Raw genomic sequence first — 20,782 nt, forward strand, 5'->3', positions numbered from 1 at the left:
CCTTCAGAGTAGCACTTGGGGCTCCCTGGGGTTCCTACCACGTCAACATTCACATGTGAGGATGTGACCCTGTACGTGCACCCCGGGGACCCACTCCGTATTTGGCCCGGCCTGCCCATCTCAGAATGAAGTTACCGTTGGGCCACCCAGCCTACTCCACAAATACCCTTAAGTGTGGCCTCCGCTGCCCTACCCCACCGGCCCAGAGTCAGGCCAGCCCCACGGGCACTCGCCACCGACCTGCCTCACCGGGTTCTCAGAGGATTCAGTGAGCTGTCAGTGCGTCGAATGCCACACAGGAGGTGAGCAGGTGCTCACGAAACTTCCCGTCCTTTGCTGATAGGGCTAAACCCCAGGCAGGAGCCGGCTGGGCGCTCCCTCCTTCTCTCCTTCCCCATCCCCCATCCTACTCGAAACTCAGGGTCCTAGAAAGAACACTGCTCAGGAAGTCAGGAGGCCTCTTGAGCAAGCTACTTGGCACCTCTGAGTCTCGGTCTTTTCGCCTCGGTGTTCCATGAGAAGAGCCCACCTCCCTCACGGAGGGATCATAAGCTCACGGAAATCACGGAGATGGAAAGGCTCCGACGATTATGAACATGGGCAGATGCCAGGGCCTGTCATAACATAACCTCTCAACACTGGGCGGGTGGACAGACAGACAGACGGTTGGGTCCTGGTGTGGGCGGGTGCGCGGGCACGTGGTTGGGGGACGGAGCTTGAGTTCTAAGTGGGCACCAGTAAGGGCTCTGGGGATCCCCTCCCCTGCGAAAGCCGGGGCTGCTCTCCCTTCAACTAAGCAGCTTCTCTTGACATGCGTGTCCTCCTTGACTGCCGCCCCCCCACAAGAAGCCTTGTCCCTGAAAAACCAGACTCCCCAGAATCCTGCCGTTCCAGTTCTTACGGGACTCACAGCTACCAGGACCTCCCTCCCGCGTCTTCGGGCCCAAAAACGGGCCCAGGAGCCTGGTGGGAGCAGGACCCACATCTGTCCAGTCACTGAGGGATCCCCATGCCCAGCACAGGCACTGGAAGGTGCTGGTCAGTTTTGTCTTAGTGCAGGAATGGCTGATTGGCGGGGAGGCAGGGGCAACGGGGGGAGCCAACTCACTGGGCACACGGTTGATGGCTTTGAGGGGCCTCAGGACGCGCACGGTGCGGATGGCCGACAGGTTGATGTTCTGGAGGTCCAGGGAGTACTCGACCATCCTGCAGAGAAAGGGGGACAGTGAGGGATGGAGCAGGAGGGACACAGGGCTACGGACCAGGCCACAGCCATCGAGCCACCCATGCTCGTCCATCCATGCCCATAGCTGCCTGGAGGGGAGAGGAAGGAACGGGGTCAGGATCCCGGCTGGGGCCCAGCACTAGCCAGGTGGCTCTTGCCAGTGCTTCCCCAGCAGCCTCTGAAGCAGGGAAGGCTAGCAGGGGAGAACCAAGGCGGGGGGCAGGGGAGGACCCCGGCTGACCCCAGGCAGTGACCAGAAGGCAAAATCACAGCTGCAGGGTCAGGTCCTGGCTGCCGGCAGAGGCCTAGAGCCGGGCTCCCAGTCCTTCCATCTCCCCCAGCCGCCAGGTCTCCAGGAAGCCTGGCTTCGATGCCCAAAGTCACAGACGAGGAGAGGAGCCAGACAGAGGTGACATCGCATGTCCCAGGTCGCCCAGCCAGGGTCACACCACATCTGCCCCTCCCTGTCTGCTCTCCAGTCATCTGAGCCCAACCACCGGCTCCCAGCCGTTCAGGTGTCATCTCCGGGGATGAGACAGGCACGCCGTACTTGGCTTGCAGGAAAAATCCGTGCTCTCCCAGGCACGCTCCCCGCAAGGCGCCCAGGCTCCAGCCTCACGGGCTCACGGCACCCGCCACACCAGGCCTCTGCGCCCTCTGTCCCTTCCACCTGGGATGCTCTTTCTCATCTGTCCACTGAAACCTTTCTCATGCTTTAAGGATCCGGTGATGCCCCCTAGAGTCCTGGAAGTTTTTCCACACCAGAGTCTGCAATGAACCAAGCCAGTATGGGCGCTACAGGCCCAAGAAGGACTCAGAGCTGGCCCCAGCCCTCAGGAGTAGCCACTCAAGCCAGGGAAAGACCCAAAGGCAGAAATGACACCTGAGCCCTCACTGCTCCTCCAGGACCTCCACCAAGAGGTCCACCCTCCCTCACCACGTGCAACCGGCCCTGAAACACCTTGGAGGAATGTGGTCTCCTCCAGGAAGTCTTCCCAGATTTCCACCAGAAGGCAGCTCTCTGGGGTCCCCTCTGTGGTTTCCCAGCTTCCATCAGATCCTGCCTGTCCTGCTCAGTTCCTACCTGTCCCTGCTCTCCCCCTACTAGGCCTACAGCCTCGGCCTGACCCGGGGTGCAGGTCAGCAGACCCTCCCACCCTCTCCCCCCAACCCCATCCTCCACCCTGGGTCTCCAGCACGGCCGCCAGCTCCACCTGTCACTACCATCAGCGGGAAAATGAGGCACACACCAGGCAAACCTGTCCAACTGTTGGGAAGCCACCGCCCCCTCCCGCTGCTTGAAGAATAATTGAGTGGAAGCTTCTTTGCCTGAAATGCCTCCATCCATCCCCCAGCTTTCTGGGGCACAGGCTCTGGCTCCCATGCTCTCTCTCGCACGCACGCAGAGTCACACACCTGCACACAACCGTCGGTGCACGCGTACACACTCACTCCTTGGACACCCTCATCCACACACACTCCTCCTACCAGAGCCCAAATTCAGAAGAGGGGGCGTGACCAAAAAAGTGACAGAATTAGAAGGAGAGATGAGACCTGGAGGACCAAGGAGGGGAGGTAGAGGACGAGGAGGGAGGGAGGGAGGGGGAGGAAAAGGAGGCTGAAGGGGGAGGAGGAGGGGGGAGGAGGAGGAGAGAGGGGCGCTAGGGGCGGTCGCCAGGCAGAAAGGGTGCTGCAGGCTGAGGCCAGCCCAGGGGCAGTGGGTGGGGAGAGAGGGTGATGTGTGGCGGGCGCGGAGGGAGTGGAGCTCTCTGAGGATTCCGTGCGTGGGTGAGCCAACTGTCATTTTCATATTTTGTAGAAAGAGCTCTCCAGGCAGCCAGGGAGACGTGTGTGATGAAGGCACTGTGGGGGCGGCACACACAGGCACACAAACAGGCGCTCACAGTGGTTCAGGCACACACACACACACACACACACACACACACACACCCTGCCGGCCCGGGAGAGCTGCCCCAGCTGAGTCCGCCCCTCCCCCACGCCCCTCCCCCACCTGTCCTCTTCCTCCTGCCCTGGCTCCCTGCATCCTGCCAGCAGGGACAGCGCCACACCCTGGACACAGCTGGGCTCCCCAAGCTCCGTGTAGGCTTTGCTGGGGGTGCTGGGGTGGGGGTGCCCCAGCCTCTGCCAGACTGAACCCACCAGGATCCTTTGTTTTGGGAGCCCCAGGGCACACCTGCTGAGCTCTGGCAGGTGACAACCCAGGATTTGTTCCCATCCCCACCAAGTCTCGAAGTCTCGCAATAAAAATAAATAGATGCTTCCCAGACTGAGGGCTAGACAGAAACAGCACACGGTGTCGGAGGGCCTGCTGCCTGCCGCCAGTTCTCATTCCTTACCTGCGTTAACCCGTCTGAGCCCTCCCCATTCCTCGGAACCCACCACACCATTCCCCATGCTCCGCTGGGGGCTCCCCACTGCAGGCGCCCTCAGGCCAACCCTGCCTGACCCCTGGCCCTGCCTCGCACTGCTCCAGGGGCTCCACGTCCCCCCAAGCAGAACCTGTGGGAGACTGGAACACTTGGTTCTTCATTAAGCAAGGCTGCCCACTGAGACCACGCCCCCGGCCCTGCCCTGGGACAGGCGAGGACCAAGAACTGGAAACATCTACAAATACCGGGCCTATTCTGGCCTCGGGGTGAGAAATCAGGCTCAAGCTTTCCCTCTGTGTTTCTCTAAAACAGGGAGGGGACCGGCCCCTGGGTTCTGAGTGAGCCACAGGGTGTAGGTGAATGTCACCAAGGCCCATAATTAGCCAGAGTCAGGAAGTTTTGGGATCTGGGCACCTCTCAGATCCCAAGCAGCTCGTGGGAAGCTGATCAGACTCACCATGCCCGTCTCTGAGGTGGACTGAAGCAGCCACACTGCCTGGCAGGCCCAGAGAGAGGCACTAGCCAGCCTCTCCCTAGACCCAACCCTCCAGGGCTTCAGTGTGGAAACACACCTTCGCAGTCTACTACAGAAATGTCCCTGAGACCTCATCACTTGCAGCCCTCAGGGGATCCGCTGAAAAGCTCCCATGAGAAATTTCTTGGAGAATTTAGTGTTAGGAATCTTAGCTCTGAGCTTCCTGAAAATCCAGTCAAGGAAGAAAGGTGATGAGTTAGTGAGTTCTTAGCAAGAAAGATCCTTCCAGGAAATCCACTGGCCTAAACAGTTCTCTGAGGTTCTATACCTCTCTTCTATGTTTCTACTTGGGGGTGTTATACTGCACCTACATCTCCTGTCTGGGGGAACCAGACAGGTTATAAACGCATTCAGTGATAAAGAACACATAGTAAGTGAACAGTGAAGAATCCAGGAGTTCTCATTCTTCTCTGAGGGGAAGAGGACAGAAAGGGGGATACTGGACGAGGATGGAGAAAGATGGGCAGAGCATGTAACTAGAAGGGTGGAAATGCGGGTTTGAGTCTATTTCACAGGAAACATGATGTCTTGATGGTGACTCTGTGCACCAACTTGGGACAGTCTACTCACAGCTCTCGGACCCCTGCCCTAGTCTGGTCACCATCCCTCTCTTCTGACAGCCACAGCAGCCTCCTGACCATTCTCCTGTCTCTTGCTTCCTCTCCTCAACCCCTTCTTCAGTCAGCTAAAACCTCCTAAAATTCCAATCTAACTGTATTGCTCGCTGACTTAAACTCTCAATGGCTCCCCATCGTTCTCAAAACAAAGTCTAAGCCCCTCTCTGCTCTGACTTATTCCACACTCTGTTCATACCTCCTGTCTAGTGTGGGTTCCCCCACAATAGACCCTGAGCCAAGAGCTCCGGAGGTGATTCCAAGGAGTGTGGCAAAAGGGAGGGGAGGAAACAGAGAAAAGCCAATGAGGGGCTGTTCGTGAGCAGGTCACTGATGTGGACCATGGGGGCACAATCAGGACCCCCTGAGAGACTGTGTGGAGCGGGCCTCAGAATGGGACCAGAGGAGGCGGGACTGGCCAGTCACCCCCTCCTTCTGAGACATACCCCCCGCACCAAACCCCGCACAGCATACAGTGGGCATTCAGGGATCTGCTTAGCATGAATAACTCTTTGATAGAAGAAGCTCCTTCCTTCCACACCCTGGATGACAGCTAGGGAAGACACCCCCTTCCAAAAAAGAGAGGGTGAAGAGGGGCCACTCTATGGGTGAATAATCACTGGGCTGACTTCCCTCGGGCCCCAAGTAAGACATCACTTACGGGAGTGAGAAATTAATTCCTAATTACACAGTTACTTTATCACACAGCTTTCGGTGCTAAAAGTCTAAAAAAAAAAAAAAATCAACAAAAACCCCCACTACCTCCTGCCAGCTCCCAAGCACCTAATTAGGTAAGTAATTTTGCTTTAAAGCGAACACTTCTGTCCTGACATCACCCCAGGAGGAGAGGAGCTGAACCCAGTTCCAGGGCTGTCCTTGAGGAGAGGGGCAGGTGCAGGAGTGGGCTGGGAGAGGAGAGCCCAGGTCTTCAGGGCACAGCCCTACCTATTGCTGCTGAGGGGCCTTCCTTCCCCACCCCCAGATCCCCTGGCTCCCAAGAGAGCCCTAGAGGTCCAGGCCGGGTCACGTGGCAGACACCAACCCCCAGCCACCATGACTAGTTCAGGATCCGCATGGGACCCCAGGTGGGCCGTGAAGGGCAGCCCGGCCGCTGAGCTGGGGTGACAGGGAAGAGGGCTTTCCCTGGCTAAGCTACCGCCTGGAAACCCTAAGGCGCTAACAGCCATCTTGCCTCCATGGCGGCCTAAGAATTCTGCCAACTCAAAAGAAGGCTGAGTCCAGAGCTGGAGAGAAGCAGGAGCCTGGCCATATGGTTCGAGCACTCCCTCCATCCAAATCCCAGATCTGCCCTCTGCTTTCTCCAGTTGTGAGCCAATACACTCCCTCTGAGGCTTGGGTCCCACTTGCCCTGTTGGCTTCTCCCACTGACGACTCAAGGGTCCTGGCTGGTTCACAAGGGTTTCCTGAGCACTACATGCCGGGCACTTGACGCACCTTCCCGTAGACCTGGCCCCCACTGCCAGCTTTGGAAGCTGGGACTCCGAAAGAGGCCAGATCACACAGCCAGGGAGCGTGGGATTCGAGAGCCCTGTGCGGCCCATTCCCCTCTTCATCAGGCATCAGGCCAGCTGCCTTCTGGCTCCCAAGCACCCCCGCCTCAGCTGGTCAGGTAGCCAGGAAGCCCCCCCACACACACGGCAGTGCCTGGAATCGGGCAAGAACCCCTGGGGGCTGTTTTCCCCAGTGGTTAGAGCATAGAGCCCGGATCCCAACCCCAGCGTACCGTGTGACCCTGGCCAAGCCACTGAACTGACCTCCCAGGGCTGTGATTTCCCAGGGAAAATGATATGGGCTCCTATATGGAGTCAGTGCTTAGAACAGGGCCTGGCCCCGGGGCGCCTGGGTGGCTGTCGGCTGAACGTCAGACTCTTGATATCGACTCATATCATGATCTCAGGGTCCTGAGATCAAGCCCCGAATCCGGCTCCTGCTCAGCGGGGTGTCAACTTGAGTTTCTCTCCCTCACTCTCTGCCCCTCCACCCGCTTGCACACACTCTCGCTCTCACTCTCTTTCTCACAGGTGTGCGTGCGCACTCTCTCTCTCTCAAATAAATAAATCTTAAACAAAAAAAAAAAAGAAAGAAAGAAAAAGAACAGGGCCTGGCCCAGGGAGGAGCCAAAGAAACGCTGACAGTTCCTTCCTTTGTCGCAGCCTCGTTCCCCACCTCAGCTCACACCTGCCCACAAGTCGCACGTGCCTGCCTACACCCCTCCCTGAGTCCCACCTCCTGCCTGAGAAAGCCCAGCAGGAAGGGCCTCTGGAAGCTCTGACGTGACCCCAGCACCGTCCGCCACGTGTCCTGCCTTCCAGGAGCGTGTGCACACCCCACATTCCCACAGTGCCCTGGGCTTTTTCCAGGCTACCTGCCTTTGCATCTGCCCGACCTACCCGGGGGCCCCAAAAAGACCCAGGGCCCACCCCTGAACTGAGCTCGCCTGCCCTGTGTCCCGCTGTCCTCTAGGAGGGCCTCTCGCTCTGACATGTGCTCTGCATGTCCCCGTTCCTCAGGGCAGGGCCTGGCTCCGAGTCCCAGCTAGGTCCCCGGTGCCCCAGCCCAGGGCGGGCTCTCCATGCCAACTTGTCAAACACAGAACTTGAGGGACAAGATCAGGGAAAAAAAAAAAAAAAAAATAAGCCTGGAACTGACAAGAAGCAACATAAAATGACTGAGATTTAACATCTTTCCAGGAAATACCCCTCCCAGGAGATGATTTCTGTGTGTTGCTGATAAAAATAGGGTGTTTCCTCAATCTTTGCAAGGGGCCCACGGGGGCTTTCTTAAAATGTAATTTAAGATGTAGCTAATGGAAAGGAAGCTGAGATGCTGGAAATGGCAGATCATCTGTCAGAAGGCAGCCCTGTGATGACTCAGGCATGCTCTAGCGGGTGACTAGACCACCAGCCCACGCCGCTACCCTGCACTTAGCGCATAGTAGGTGTGCAGCTGACGGAGGTTAAGGAGGGAGGAAATAATGGAAAGAGAGAATTATGGAGCGATCACATTAACCTTTGACCTTGGCCAGCACTTTCTGGTTTACAGGTCACTTCTGCCCATATACCCTCACACAAATCCTATGAAACCAGAAAACAGGGATTCTAAAACCAACTCGGGCCAAGTTCAGAGTCAAGGAAAGATCTGGGGCCTCAAAGTCGAAGGAAAGGCTGCATACACAGACCCCAGGCAGGTGAGACCCAGGGCAGCCCCAGGGACCACAGCAGCAGGAGTCTCCGCTCGGATGACAATACTCCAGTGACTTCATCTCTAGGTACAGCTGCCACACAAATACAGGATTCCCAGGTAAATCAGAATTTCAGATAAACAAAAACACGTCATTTTTAAGTATAGTTCCCAAATATGCCTCCCGATGTCTGCCTCATGAAATTTTGCACGGTTACACTAGCCTCCTCTGGGTACGACCAGTGGACACAGCTGCTGGGAGCCAGACAGACACTCTGGGCTCTACCAGACTTGAGGGGGTAAATGTCCCTCTCGGAGGACTCAGCCGGCAGCCCTCTGAGGGCTGGTGAAGCTGCCCAGGTCCTCAGGGGCAGGTGGACTGGAATATTTTGGCCTCTGAAAAGGTAAAACCCTTCATGCTGTGAGTCAGCATGGGCTCTGGGACCAGCCGTATGTGAGCACATCCCAGATCTGGGCTCTGGGACCAGCCGTATGTGAGCACATCCCAGATCTGGGCCCTACAAGCTGTGTGACCTGGGGCAGGCTGCTACTCTCTCTGAACCTCCATTTCCAAATGTGCAACATGGCATCAAGCACCCCTTCTCCCAAGTTCTCGGGATTGTGAGGACTTAAGGGAGCGCAACGCCGTCTGTAAACATCACTTCTGGTAAACCCGCTGGTTTCTGCCTACCCGGAACTCCCTTCCCAGCTCTTGGGCGAACAATCCTGGCACTTTGCAAAGTCTACGCTTCCCACTCTCAGGCCACGTGGCATGGGTGGGGCCCAGGCTCGCAGTCGCCAATCAGAGCACAGCCTCATCCAGCCGCAGTGATTGGTTCAGGAATGAGCACATGACCCACGCCAGCCAATCCAAGTCAAGGGAGCGACGTTCCACACTTCTTGGAGTGACGGTGAAAGGGAAGGTCCCCTTCCAGTGAATCCAAGAGAGGGCTCCGAGGCCGGGGCTGCCCTCTGCCACCCGCACCCCGGCAGGAAAGCTGCCGGGATGTATGTCAGCACAGAGCAAGGAGCAGAGCTGTAAGATGGAAGGACACCGTCTCTAGTGATCTCTTCCAGGATTCTGGATCAAATGGGCCCTGAAGCCAGAGACCCCGCGGCTTTCAGGAAAGGAAATGATAAACTCCCCTAAACCAGGATCGGCAGGTTCCTACCCCGTGTAACCGAGAGAGGCCTTCCTGATTCATGATTGACTGGTGTCCGGCTGGTCAGCCTGTGGCCTGAGAATCTCCGGCGACTTGCCCCTCGGCCCTCATAGCGTGTAGCATCTTGTTTCCATGGAAACAAACCTGAGTGGTTATCATTGCTCTCTTCCACTCTACTCCACAGCAAATGAGAAAAACATCCATCCCAAGGCTCCCACTGGAATCTGCCCAGGTCCACAGCCACCCAATGCCAGTTCAGCTTAAAGTAAGTGGCTCCACACATGGGTGGCTCAGTCGGTTAAGCACCTGCCTTGGGCTCAGTTCATGATCTCGGGGTCCTGGAACTGAGCCCGGCCCTGGGCTCCCAGCTCAGCAGGAAGTCTGCTTCTCCCTCTCCCTCTGACCCTCCCCCCTGCTCATACTCTCACTCCCATGCTCTCTCTCTCTCTCTCTCTCTCTCGCAAATTAATTAAAAAAAAAAAAATCTTGGAAGGAGGGAAGGAAGGGAAGGGAGGAGGGATGGAGATAGGGAGGGAGAGAAGGGTAGGAAAGAAAGGGAGGGAGGGAAGAGAAGAAAGGAAAGGAAGAAAATGGCTCCAGATACCCTCTCCTGCAGCTCCACAGTGCCTGGTCACAACAGATTCCAAACAAACAAGTCATGGAGACTCCCCCTCCATGCTGGCCCAGGGCCCAGCTCTGGGGACTCTGGGATGATGAGTCAGCCTCAGCCCTGCCCTCAGAGCCCCAGCGCTTGGAGCAGTCAGACCTGTAGAGCCCAGGATAAATCAGGATGTAAAGACGGGAAGACCAGGAGGGTGCCCAGGTCTTGTTGACATAAGGAGTGCTTCCCTGACTCACAGATGATGCATACAGAGTCATGCCAGAGGGAGGCCAGCTCCAAAGGCTTCTAGAAACAGCCACAATGATGACACTCTGACTTCCATAACCGCAGCCCAGTCTGTGAGCAGGGACAGGCCTCTGCACAGCCTGCATGGGTTGAATTTGACTTTAGACTTCTCAGCAGATCACATACCTTGCCCTGTCAGCCCAGGCAGAGCTCCAGAGGCTCCAATGAGGCTTGGGAACATGACAGGGCCACAGCTTTGGCCAAGAGCAGACAGAGAAACTCAGGCCCTAGGAATGGATTGTGGCACACGCTGAGAGCTGCCCACATAATGGGCACTCTCTCTTCTTCCAATCCTGCCTGGCCCCAGGGAACAATTCTTGGCTGACGGAGCCAACTTCAATGATGTTTTCTATTTTGCTGGCTATCCCTGCAGCAAACATGGCCACAAGACCCAGTTCTGGCCAAGTGTGCCAGCACGGAGGAAAGATCTAGGAAAGAAAATGTCTTCCAGATCCAAGTGGACAGGCACGACTGGCATAGCCCCGTTTCCTTTCATCCTTCCCTCCTTCGATGCAGGCACGAAGCCCACAGCTTCAGCAGCTACCTTGTGACCATGAAAGGAAGGCCTGGAAAATCACGGACGTTAGCCCTCAGATCACAGAGCCATCATCAGCACTCATCGACTTCAGAACTTGATGTTATGTTGGAAAAAACACCCCAGGTGTTTTTGCTCGAGCCACCGCTGGTTGAGTCTTCTGTTACTTGCAGCCAAATGCTTCCCAGCAAGTTAAACAAAACCAGGACTCAACCCCCGCCTCTGGAGCCTCGCTCCCTGGGTTCACCTCCTGGCCCTTTCCCTTACCAGCCCGTGACTGTGGGCAGGTCTCTCCCTGCTACCGTGCCTCATCTGTGAAATGCAACTCACCACGGTCCATCCCTCGCAGAGCCAGTCTGAAGATGAAACCAGCAAATGCCCAGCTTGGGCCCACAGTGAGCACTCGGCAAACAGTAGATGTTCTTACTTTTTATCACACTCCAGATGGAGCCGAGGAAGATTCAATTCCCTTTGCTTTCTAAAGAACCACGGACGGGCACTTCGGACAAAAGGACCTCCCAGCAAGCAACTGCAGAGGGGACGTGCCTGCCTGCTCTTTTTAGAAAGCTCCAGTCTGGGGTTGAGGAACAATTCTTATTGACATTTTGTTTCCCCAGAGCCTGTAAAAGTCAGGATGGGCAAGCTGTTCCCTGTGTGTGCTCACTCGCGCCCAAAAAGAGGTTCCCAGGGTCTGATGGACACAGACCAGCCCCTCCTTCTCGCTCCCCGGCTGAGGGGCTGAGTTACTGACCTTACTGCTATCTGTGTTAATATTTTTAATGATGATAAGAAATTCTTAGGGGGAGTCCCCACAGTTCTGTTCACGAGGTACGTCTGCCTGTCATGATCTGTCATAATACTCAGATCCCGGCCCCAGATCAGAGACGGGGCCCTCCTCGTGCTTCTTCCCTGGAACTGGGAATTGTCATCTCCACTGGAAGCTCCCCCGGTCAAGGGCATCTTGAGGGTCAAATGAGTGAAAGCACCTGCACTGGGGCCACCCGGACGTTTGGTTAAAATGCAAATTCCTAGGCCCTCCATACCCAGATCCCTGGGTCTGGATCCTTGGGGTGGGAGGCCTGGGAACCTGCATTTTAACATGGACCCTCCCAGAGATCTTGTTGCTCCTTGAACTTTGAGGAGCACTGAGAAGGGGGGCAAGGCTGTGCATGTGTCTGAGGAGTGGAGAGGATGGTTGCCCATTCCTGGTCTGCTCGTGCTCATCCCTTAGCTTTTCTACTTTCCTACACCGAGGTCCTCTCTGGGATGCCATCACAGTTGGAAGTTATCAAGGGCTTTCTGACTCAAGGCAGCTTCTGTTCCCTGCATTCAACCAAGGCGGAGTCCTCACCAGCCATACCCTTGGCAAGACTCTGCCTCAGCCTCATTCTGGAGAGGTCCCTGCAGCCCAGTCCCCCAGCCCTGGTTCACCTAAGAAAATCATCACTGGAGGGGCGCCTGGGTGGCTCAGTGGATTAAGCCGCTGCCTTCGGCTCAGGTCATGATCTCAGGGTCCTGGGATCGAGCCCCACGTCGGGCTCTCTGCTCCGCAGGGAGCCTGCTTCCTCCTCTCTCTCTGCCTGTCTCTCTGCCTAGTTGTGATTTCTCTCTGTTAAATAAATAAAATTTAAAAAAAAAAAAAAAAAAGAAAATCATCACTGGAATTCCTGGGGAAGCTTTTAACAGAAGTGCCCAGGCCCCTCCCCACACATGGCAATGACCATTCAGGTTTTTGGTTGGGGGAGGAGGTAGAATTACCAGCACAATGCACCGAGAGAGATATAGAAATAAAGAATATCTCAAGTTCAACAGTAATGCCATTGACTACGTCATGACTTCCTAATAGACAAGAGCAGATAAGTGTAGTTCAGATGAGACAGTGAGGGGGGTTCAAGCATAACCCATGCTTACTGGAGGTTTGTCCCACACTGAAAGAGAGTCTCTAGCGAGGTGCCCCAAGGCTCGCTCTCCTGAGCAGATCAAGCACAGGAAGTAAGGAAGGAAGTGTAGTGAGTGATTGAATCAGGACTCCAAGGGGTCACTGTAAGAGCAAATTAATGGCAAAACACGCGAAATTTGGTACTTGGGTTAAGAAAAGGTCAACTGTGTCTAGTTCCAGGGTGGGAGAGACCTGGCTTGGAAAGTGAACACAAAGGGCATGGCAGAGAGCACAGCCACTCAACAGGCCACCACGTGGCACGGGGACAAGGACAGCCCATTCTCTCTGCCCCGTGAGCTGTCATTGGGAGTTTGGGGACCTACCCCAGGCCAGGCACCATGGCAGCCTCAAGTGAGCCCAGCAGGTGAGGTGGCCTCGGCTGTCCTCTGACCAATGGTGGCAGGTGTTGGGGACATTTCATGTGAAGAAAGGGAGCACCTGGGGGCCCCAGTCAGGTAAGCATGTGCCTTCGGCTCAGGTCATGATCTCAGGGTCCTGGGATCGAGCCCTGCGTTGGGCTCCTTGCCCAAAAGGGTGTCTGTTCCTCTTGCTCTCTCCCCCTCTACCCCTCCCCCTACTTGTGCTCTCTCTCTTTCTCTCATTCTCTCTCAGATAAATAAAATCTTAAAAAAAAAAAAAAGGAAAGGAAAAGGAAAACGAGAGGGAGCCTCAAGGAGGGAAGGAACCGCCTTCCAAATTCTGAAGGACTGTCATGAGTCTGTCAGAGATGACCTCCCCTGCAGGTTCTGGGCCCTCTCTGTTATCAGGCCCCTGCTTCCCTCTCTCCCCTCATCTTTGAGCACCCGCCCACCCACCCCCATCCTTAGGCTCCCAAATTCCCTTCACACACCTTCCCCAAACAGCCCCGGGGCCCTCTGCAGGCCGTCCCCTCTCCTTTAGCATTGCCTGTTCAGCTCTTACTCCCTGCCCGGGCCTCTCTTCTTCAGGGGGCATCCACCACACCCCTGTGTAAATCAGGTCCCCGTTCCACAACATCGTGGTCCTCTACACTTCCTCGCAGTTGCACTGATCCCAATTTAGAATTTACTTAGCATCATATTCTCTGTTTTTTATCCGTTTTCTAAACCATGAGAGCATAACGGCATCTGTCTTGTTCAGCCCAAGGCCTGGCATGTAGTAGGTGCTCAATAAATACTAATTTTGTAAACAAACGAGTGAATGAATGTTCCCAGCAGATGGGAGCTACAGGAAGACAAATTTGGCTCAGCAAAAGAATTTTCTAGCACATCGGGCTGTCCCCGTTTGGTATCGGCTGCTAGGTGAGTTCCCCACAGCGACAGCCTGTGAGCAGGGGCTGACTGGATGTGGAGGTGAAGGCTCTGACCTCGAAGGAACCTTCCAGCGTGGAGACTGTCTCCTCCACAGCTTGAAAAAGGAGCCAGTAATTTGGGGAAGGGGAGGAGCAGGAAGGAAGAAAATGTCCTTGGGATGTCAGGCCCGTTACTCAGGAAACCTAACATTTATAGCACCGAGCAGGGCTGGGACTGGGGAGCTGAGCTGTGGAGCCTCGGGTTGTGGCCTCCCATCCTGCCCTCCACACCCACACCATCCCTAGGCACAAAGGACAAGGATGACCTTGAGAATAAGACAGGTCTGGGTCACCCAGATGGGTTCATGACTCTAGTAAAAAAGTCTCCATTGAACCTCCCCCCAACCAGGACCAGCTACATAATTTGTGGGACCCAGTGCTAAATGTAAATGCAGGGCCCCCGTTCAAAACCTAGAAAGAATTTCAAAACCGTGACAGAGCAGGGCATTAAACCCAGCACGCCCCCCTGCCGTGACTGCGCATGCGTGCAGCCCTTGCGCTCCCCCACCACCCCCGACCCCCGACCCCGCACCTGCCCAGCGGGATGCTGGCCTACAGGACCCCACCCAAGGACCGAGAGAAGATACCAAAGACCTCGCCAGTCCTCACCCTGCTCAGCTTGGATTTTCAGTGTCTTAATTAAGCAGAGGGGGGAACTCAATAAGCAAGAGAGACTCTTCAAGTCAAAAGGGCAAGGTGGGGGGGTGCTCGTAGGAGGCACTGAGTGGAACCGGCAAAGCAAATGCCTTCCCCCAAGCAGGAGTCAAGAACAATTATCCTAAAACCTGGAAGTAAGGCACAGGGAGGGCAGTATTTCTCACCGTGTCATTTCGGAGCATTACTTAACAGACCCAGCTAAAGATAATTTCACTATCTGGCGGAATATCCCTTAGTTTCATTCACTGTTGACTGTTAATTAAAGGTTTGGCCGCTGTGGAATCACATTAACCTGCAGTTTTGTAAGTGATTTCTGCACAACAGAAAAGATAACCCAAGTTATCGTTTTATGACCCTTTAGGTCGTTAACCAGGTTTGATTCCAACCTAACTCTCTCATCCCCACATTTTCTCTCCAATGCCTGCTTTCCTAATTCTGCCGACTACCAGCTTGCCGGTTCCTCATTAAGACGGGGGCTGAATCACGTGCCTTTTAAGATTCGTGTGCAGGTCATTTTTTTTTTAAACCCTTCGGAGATCATACTTTGACTTCAAGGTCAGGAAAGGACTATTAAGAAGCCTACTTAGTATCCATAAGATGAGAGTCGAATGAATATTGCACCCGTAAAACAAGAACAGGTCTGAGAAACCCAGGAACAAGAAATGATCTTGGGAATTAACAAGACGCAGGAGAGACGAATGATTCCAGGAGGGGCAGTAACTAGAGGAAAGGACATCGTTGGTGATTCAGAAGACAAGTCAACAAATTCTCCTCTAGTACAGACGAAACCTTTGAGGGAAAAGAGGGTAAATGCAGAGAACAGGTACAGGAGGAAAATATCCACTTCATGAGACTGCCAGCAGGCAGCAGAGAAGAATGGACAAATCTCAAAAACCAATAAAAGAAATACATATTTTTTGTGACGAGAAGGAAAATACCAGTTCTAAAAGGCTCCATGGGGAGCAGTTCTATACCTAAACTTGCCCTAGTGAACTGTCTGAATTCTGAAGGTGAGGAGAAAACCCTACAAGCATCTGGTAGGGAAACAGCCAGGAAGAGGAGTCAGACTTGTCCTGGACTCACCCGCAATTCGAGCTTGTGGATTTCAATGGGACCACATGCAGGGCTCTGAGGAGAGAAATTATGATTCCAGAGCGAAGCGGACAAAAACTGTCCTTCGCACAAGAAGATCAAAGGAATGTAGGTTTGGAGAGACAACTCTGAAAAATTACACTATCCAAACACCTTGTCTTTAAAACAACAACAAACGAATTAAGGATGGCCTCAAACCAAAGCAAAATGAGAAGGAGAATGAAAGACTTGACCACGGGAGGGGCACAGTTCACAAGAAACCATATGAACCCAGCACAGCTTCCAGCGAGTCCACGTAATTGACAGGGTGGCGGTGAAGTCGAACTCTGTTCTCAGGAAAGCCTGCTTAGCAGAGGTGTAACTTTTTTTTTTTTTTTTAAACACTGGCGGACAAATCATTTCATTTCAGAACATCCCTGTGGGTTTCAGCATACACTTAGTGGTACTGATTTCCCATCTCAGCTGGGTGCCTGTCCTCCCTCCTTGCCCTGTCCCAGGGGCACCTCGCACGCACACACGCACTCACACTGACACACATACGTGAGTACTCGCACTGTCACAGACACCCACAAGTGCACACTCGCGCACACACCCGCAGGCCTCCAGCCTTTCCCTCTCCCCCTCTGTCTCTCACCCCTCTCGGTTCTGTCCTGTTGACCCACTACCGGGCACGGTGAACAGCTGCTTGTCCTCCCGCTCTGTGTTTCACCTCCTCAAACCCCCAAGCCACCACGTTGTCTCAGAGATGCTCTCAGAAAACCACAGAGCTTCTCCCAGAGCCCTTGTCTCTGTGTGTGCGGCACTTTTGCCTCCCTAGCTGGTGGATGTCCCTCCCTGCACAGTAGCTGGGAAGGACAAGGCCTGTTCTGCGTTTGCTGTTCTTCCTACCCCGCACCTGGGACAGTGCTTCGAAGGAGCTCATTGGACCCTTGGCCGTTAGATGAATGAAAGAGTAGCCACCAGCCCAGTCTGACCCAGGAAAGCAGGAACAAAGCAGGGTCCAAGAGGCTCCAGATGGGCTAACTTGCAACCTGGCTTCTCTCTGACTGTAGTTTGTGTCTTGACAGAAATAACCACAGTTTGGAATCCCACAGTGCCTGAGTCTGGGCTGTCTCTGAACTGCTGAGCGATTTAGGGTGGTAAAATAATAGTTAACATTGATGGGGTGCTCGTTTTGATAGAGCCATACTTATCCCCATTTTACAGATGAGGAAACTGAGGCTCAGGTTAAGTTTCTTTCTCAAGGTCCTACAGTTAGTGTGAAACAGACCCAGTATCAGCAGAGAGTGCAGGAGGACGCATGTCTTCCCAGAGAGGGGAGGCAGGTCTGTCTGTCCAGGCCATTCAGCAAAGGGCCATCATTCCTCCCACCTCAGGAGTCCAGGAAGGCCCTACCCAATGCAGCCTCCTCATAAATACCAAGAAGCCCCACAGATTAACTACATTATGTCTGGTGTGCACCAGACGCTAAGACCTGTGGGATATACACTACTTACCCTGCCATGACAATGAAGAAATCCAGTCGGTTCCATGTGTCCCCAAGGTAGCACTTCTTGCCAAAAATGCCCAGGGCCACCATCTTGAGCACCATCTCCATGGCAAAGAAGACGAAGATGAAGTCATCAAAGACCTGCAGGGATGGGAGGAAGACAAGAAGCAAGGGACCGTATGAGGCTCTGGAGCAGAACCACAGGGTTGGAGCCACAGTGTGGGGTGGGGACAAAGGCATGGACATGAGGGGTCTAGAAAAGACCTGGAGACAGGCATCCCTTCTTGGGCAGGAAGAGAACCTCAGAGATCCTGGTCCAGTGGAGTCACTTCACAAACGAAGAGACAGGGGAAGGAACAGGCCTAAGGTCATACAGCCCACCCTTTTGTTCCTGAAAGTCAGACCTACTGACAAGGACCCCCGATAGCAGCAGGGCAAAGGGCTCTCCCTGATAACAGCGGCCAAGCACTAGGCTAGATAGCTGACCTGCATTCTCTTTCCTAATTCCCACAGCAACCCCATGAATAGCCCCATTTTAGGGGCAGAAACAGACTCAGAGAGGTCAAGCAACTTGCCCCAGAACATAAGAACATACCGCAGAACACAAGTGGCAGGATCAGAATTGACATTCGGGTCTATCTGATTCCAAAGCCCACGTGGAAGGAGCTTTCTCAAAACGGACCTGATGCCCCTGTGGGCAGGTTTCAGGACTGCCTTCCTCTGTTTAGAAGGAAGGCCCCAAATGCATCCCTAAGTATGGGCTCAAGGGGATGGGTATTTCCTGAGCACAGGGCCTGGGTGGAATTCCTCTTTCCAGGATCATCAAGGGCTGTGGTCAATTCAGTTCAACAAATGGGCCCACTTCCTGTGTGCCAGGAGGGAGGCTGGGTGTCACTGACATAGAAAGGAGTCCTTGATGAATTCACCAGCTGGTTAGGAGGCCAGCCTGGTACCCACTGAGGCTAATCGGTTCTAGCTACCCCCAGGGGCCTGAGGCTGGATAAGGAGCTTGTCACCCTCTTAGACCCAGGAACTACCACCGCAGAGATTCTGATTCGGCAGATTTGAGATGGGCCAGGTCTGCATCTTTAACAAGTGCCCCGGGGGGATTCTGAGACCCTGGACTGCTCGCAGGCTGCTCAGAACTGCTGAGTCCCGTGGAAACACAAGATACAGAAGGCGACTCCTCCCAGGAGAAATCTGGCTTTCCCAGGGACAGGACATGGGATGAGGATGTTTATACACATCTGTAAAATGGACCTGGGAGATGAGAACAGGAGAGATACAGGAGGCTGGCTCCTGACGGGAACTGACAGCAAATAACGGAGTTTAGCCCTCATTCCAAGAGCACCAGGAGCTAAGGGCAGGCTTTGAGCAGAGGAGTGTCAGGGTCACTGGCACTCTGGTGGCATGAGGCAGTATGGTTAGTCTGAGATTGGGGAGACCAGGAGAAGGCTTGGGAGGCATCCAGGTTGGGAAGATGGGGGCCTAGGCTAGGGCAGAGGCTCCAAAATATAGAGGGGATGAAGGGGAGAAAGGATCAAGAAGGGGAATGGGTAAGACCAGTTGGGAACAATGAAGAGGACTGCCAGTTGAGCGAGAGCAAGCAGGGCGAGGCAGGGTCAAGTAGGCAATGCATGGCAGAAGGGGCGGAGTATGGCACACGGGGCGTGGCGGGGCGGGGCGGGGTATGACGGGGGTGGGGCAAGGCCGGTGGGGGCGGGGCCTCGTGGGCGGGGCGTAGCAAGCCAGGCCGAGTAGGCCGCCTCACCTGCAGGATCTTGCAGCGGTCGGACAGGCAGTCCATGTCGTCGCAGGGCTGGTACATGCCAAGTGTCACGCAGTTCAGCAGGATCACCAGCATGCTGACACATTCAAACCATGTACACACCGAGTCAAGGACAAAACAGTCGGGAAGACAATAGCCAAGGGAGCGCTGAATGCTCCCTGCAGTATAATGCCCCGCCCACCACAAATGCAGGCATATACCCCGGTGCCCTCCAGATGCCTCCCCTGAGTGGGTCAATGCCCAAGTTTTCAAAGCCCTTGGAAACAAGCCCAGCCTAGCCACCTCTCAACAGACATGGCTGCCGGTGTGGGACCCACCAGAGGACCCAAATCCTACCAAGCCCCCGCTCTCGAGGACCCCTCTCCCATTTCCTTGCCCCAGCCTAAGTGTTCCCTTTGGGGCCAGGAAATGAGAAATCCAGAGAGGCCCAGTTGTCAGGCCATCTCTGGGCTATCCCTGCCTGTCCATCTCTGACCACCTCCTTCTGACCATCATTGCCTCCCTTCTCTGACCACCTCTCCCCTCCCCTGACCTATGCCTCCTCCACGTCTGCCCCAGGGCTGAGGCTGGCGCCTACACATGGCCTGTGCAGTGTGGCTGGGATGCGCTGGACACCCCTGTCCTTCCCTCTTCTTCCACGACCCGGGTTAGAACTCATCACCGGATTCTGGAATATCTGAGCCTAGGCCCTCACCGGCTTCTGCACCAAGAGGAATGGAACTCAGTCTCCACAGGTTCAGCCAGGCAGAAAGTCTCGTGCAGCCACCAGCTTTAGGCAGGGACTCTAAGGCACTTTAAAGTCTAAAGTTGTCTTGTTGGCAGGCTTGTGGCCTTTACCCCAACCAGAACCTCCATTCCAAGGGACAAGGGTTTTGCATTCATCCCTCTAACAGCGACAGGCATCTAGTAGGAGCTCCGTAAACGTCTGCTGCATGAATAAGTAAATCTCTACCAGCCCTGCCCATTCTGATATCCTGTGATTCTTGTGTGTCTCCAAATGAAAACCCTGGCCCCTTGCTCTAAGCTGGGATGTAGCCACACTAGCCAGACCCCACCCACTGGGGGTGAACACCTCTTCTTGCCTGACAGTGGATGGACCTGGTTTCGCTGGCAACGGCCTCCCTCTCATCCCTGGGCCCTCGCTCACCTTGGGATGTTGCCTTCCTTCCTACCTCTCCTTTAGACCTTCCCGGCCCAGCCCTGCTCCTTCCTACCCCCACCCCCCACCCCGCCGCCACTCTCCTGCCATAGCCTGTAATTAAGCGCAGTCCCTGCCAGGGCCCCCTTCTAGCCTGAGACTGCTCTGAGCAGCAGCTTTGTCATTAATTAACTTTTTTGAAGTTCAAGCGTTCTAATTACCAGTGAACATCCCCCTTGCTTTTCCCCTTGCCTGCCACACTTTCTCTCCTCCCAGCTGCCTCCTTGACTCCCTCTGCCCTCCCTGCCATCTTCAAGTTCAAAGGACTCTTAGCAGGTATCTCCCAGGAGCCCAGATGCCCCCACTCTTACTCACCGGGGCCCTGAGTAATGGAGGTCAGCAGGCCCATTGTACAGATGAGGAAAATGAGGCTCAGAGAAACTAACGGCCTCCCCTAGGTCACACAGCTCGGAAGCACCAGAGCTGAGATCCACCCCAGGCCTGCTGGACTCCAAGCCAGGGCTCTCCTCTGTGATTCATGGTCTGTCTCTGCCTGTGACTTCCCCCTCCCTCCCCTGAGGTCTCAGACCATCCCCAGAGTCTCTCGCCTGGACCCTGCCCCGCACCTCCCAGCCTCCAGCTCTGATCTCTGCCCCTCCAATCTGCCCCACACGGTCACCAGGCGAGCGCTGTGTGTCCAGTACTATCTGAGCACTTTGCAAGCACCATCTCAGTTAATTCTCAGAGTGCTGTTGGAAGTCCCACCGAGAAAGGAGGA

At 54.9% G+C, this 20,782-nt stretch overlaps 1 protein-coding gene across 2 annotated transcripts in view; it reads right to left on the minus strand.

Moving 5' to 3' along the window:
• Positions 1-20,782, minus strand: part of CACNA1I (calcium voltage-gated channel subunit alpha1 I) — a 116,726-nt gene that overhangs the window by 67,112 nt on the left and 28,832 nt on the right. For both annotated transcript variants that reach the window (XM_046012719.1, XM_046012718.1), the window contains exons 3-5: positions 18,849-18,960; positions 17,085-17,218; positions 1,109-1,206 (exon numbers count right to left, since the gene is read on the minus strand). In XM_046012719.1, coding sequence (XP_045868675.1) covers positions 1,109-1,206; positions 17,085-17,218; positions 18,849-18,960 — 344 coding nt within the window. The remainder of the gene's footprint in view (positions 1-1,108; positions 1,207-17,084; positions 17,219-18,848; positions 18,961-20,782) is intronic.

Source organism: Meles meles, chromosome 7 (genome assembly GCF_922984935.1).
Source record: "Meles meles chromosome 7, mMelMel3.1 paternal haplotype, whole genome shotgun sequence".
In the NCBI taxonomy this organism is placed as follows: domain Eukaryota; kingdom Metazoa; phylum Chordata; class Mammalia; order Carnivora; family Mustelidae; genus Meles; species Meles meles.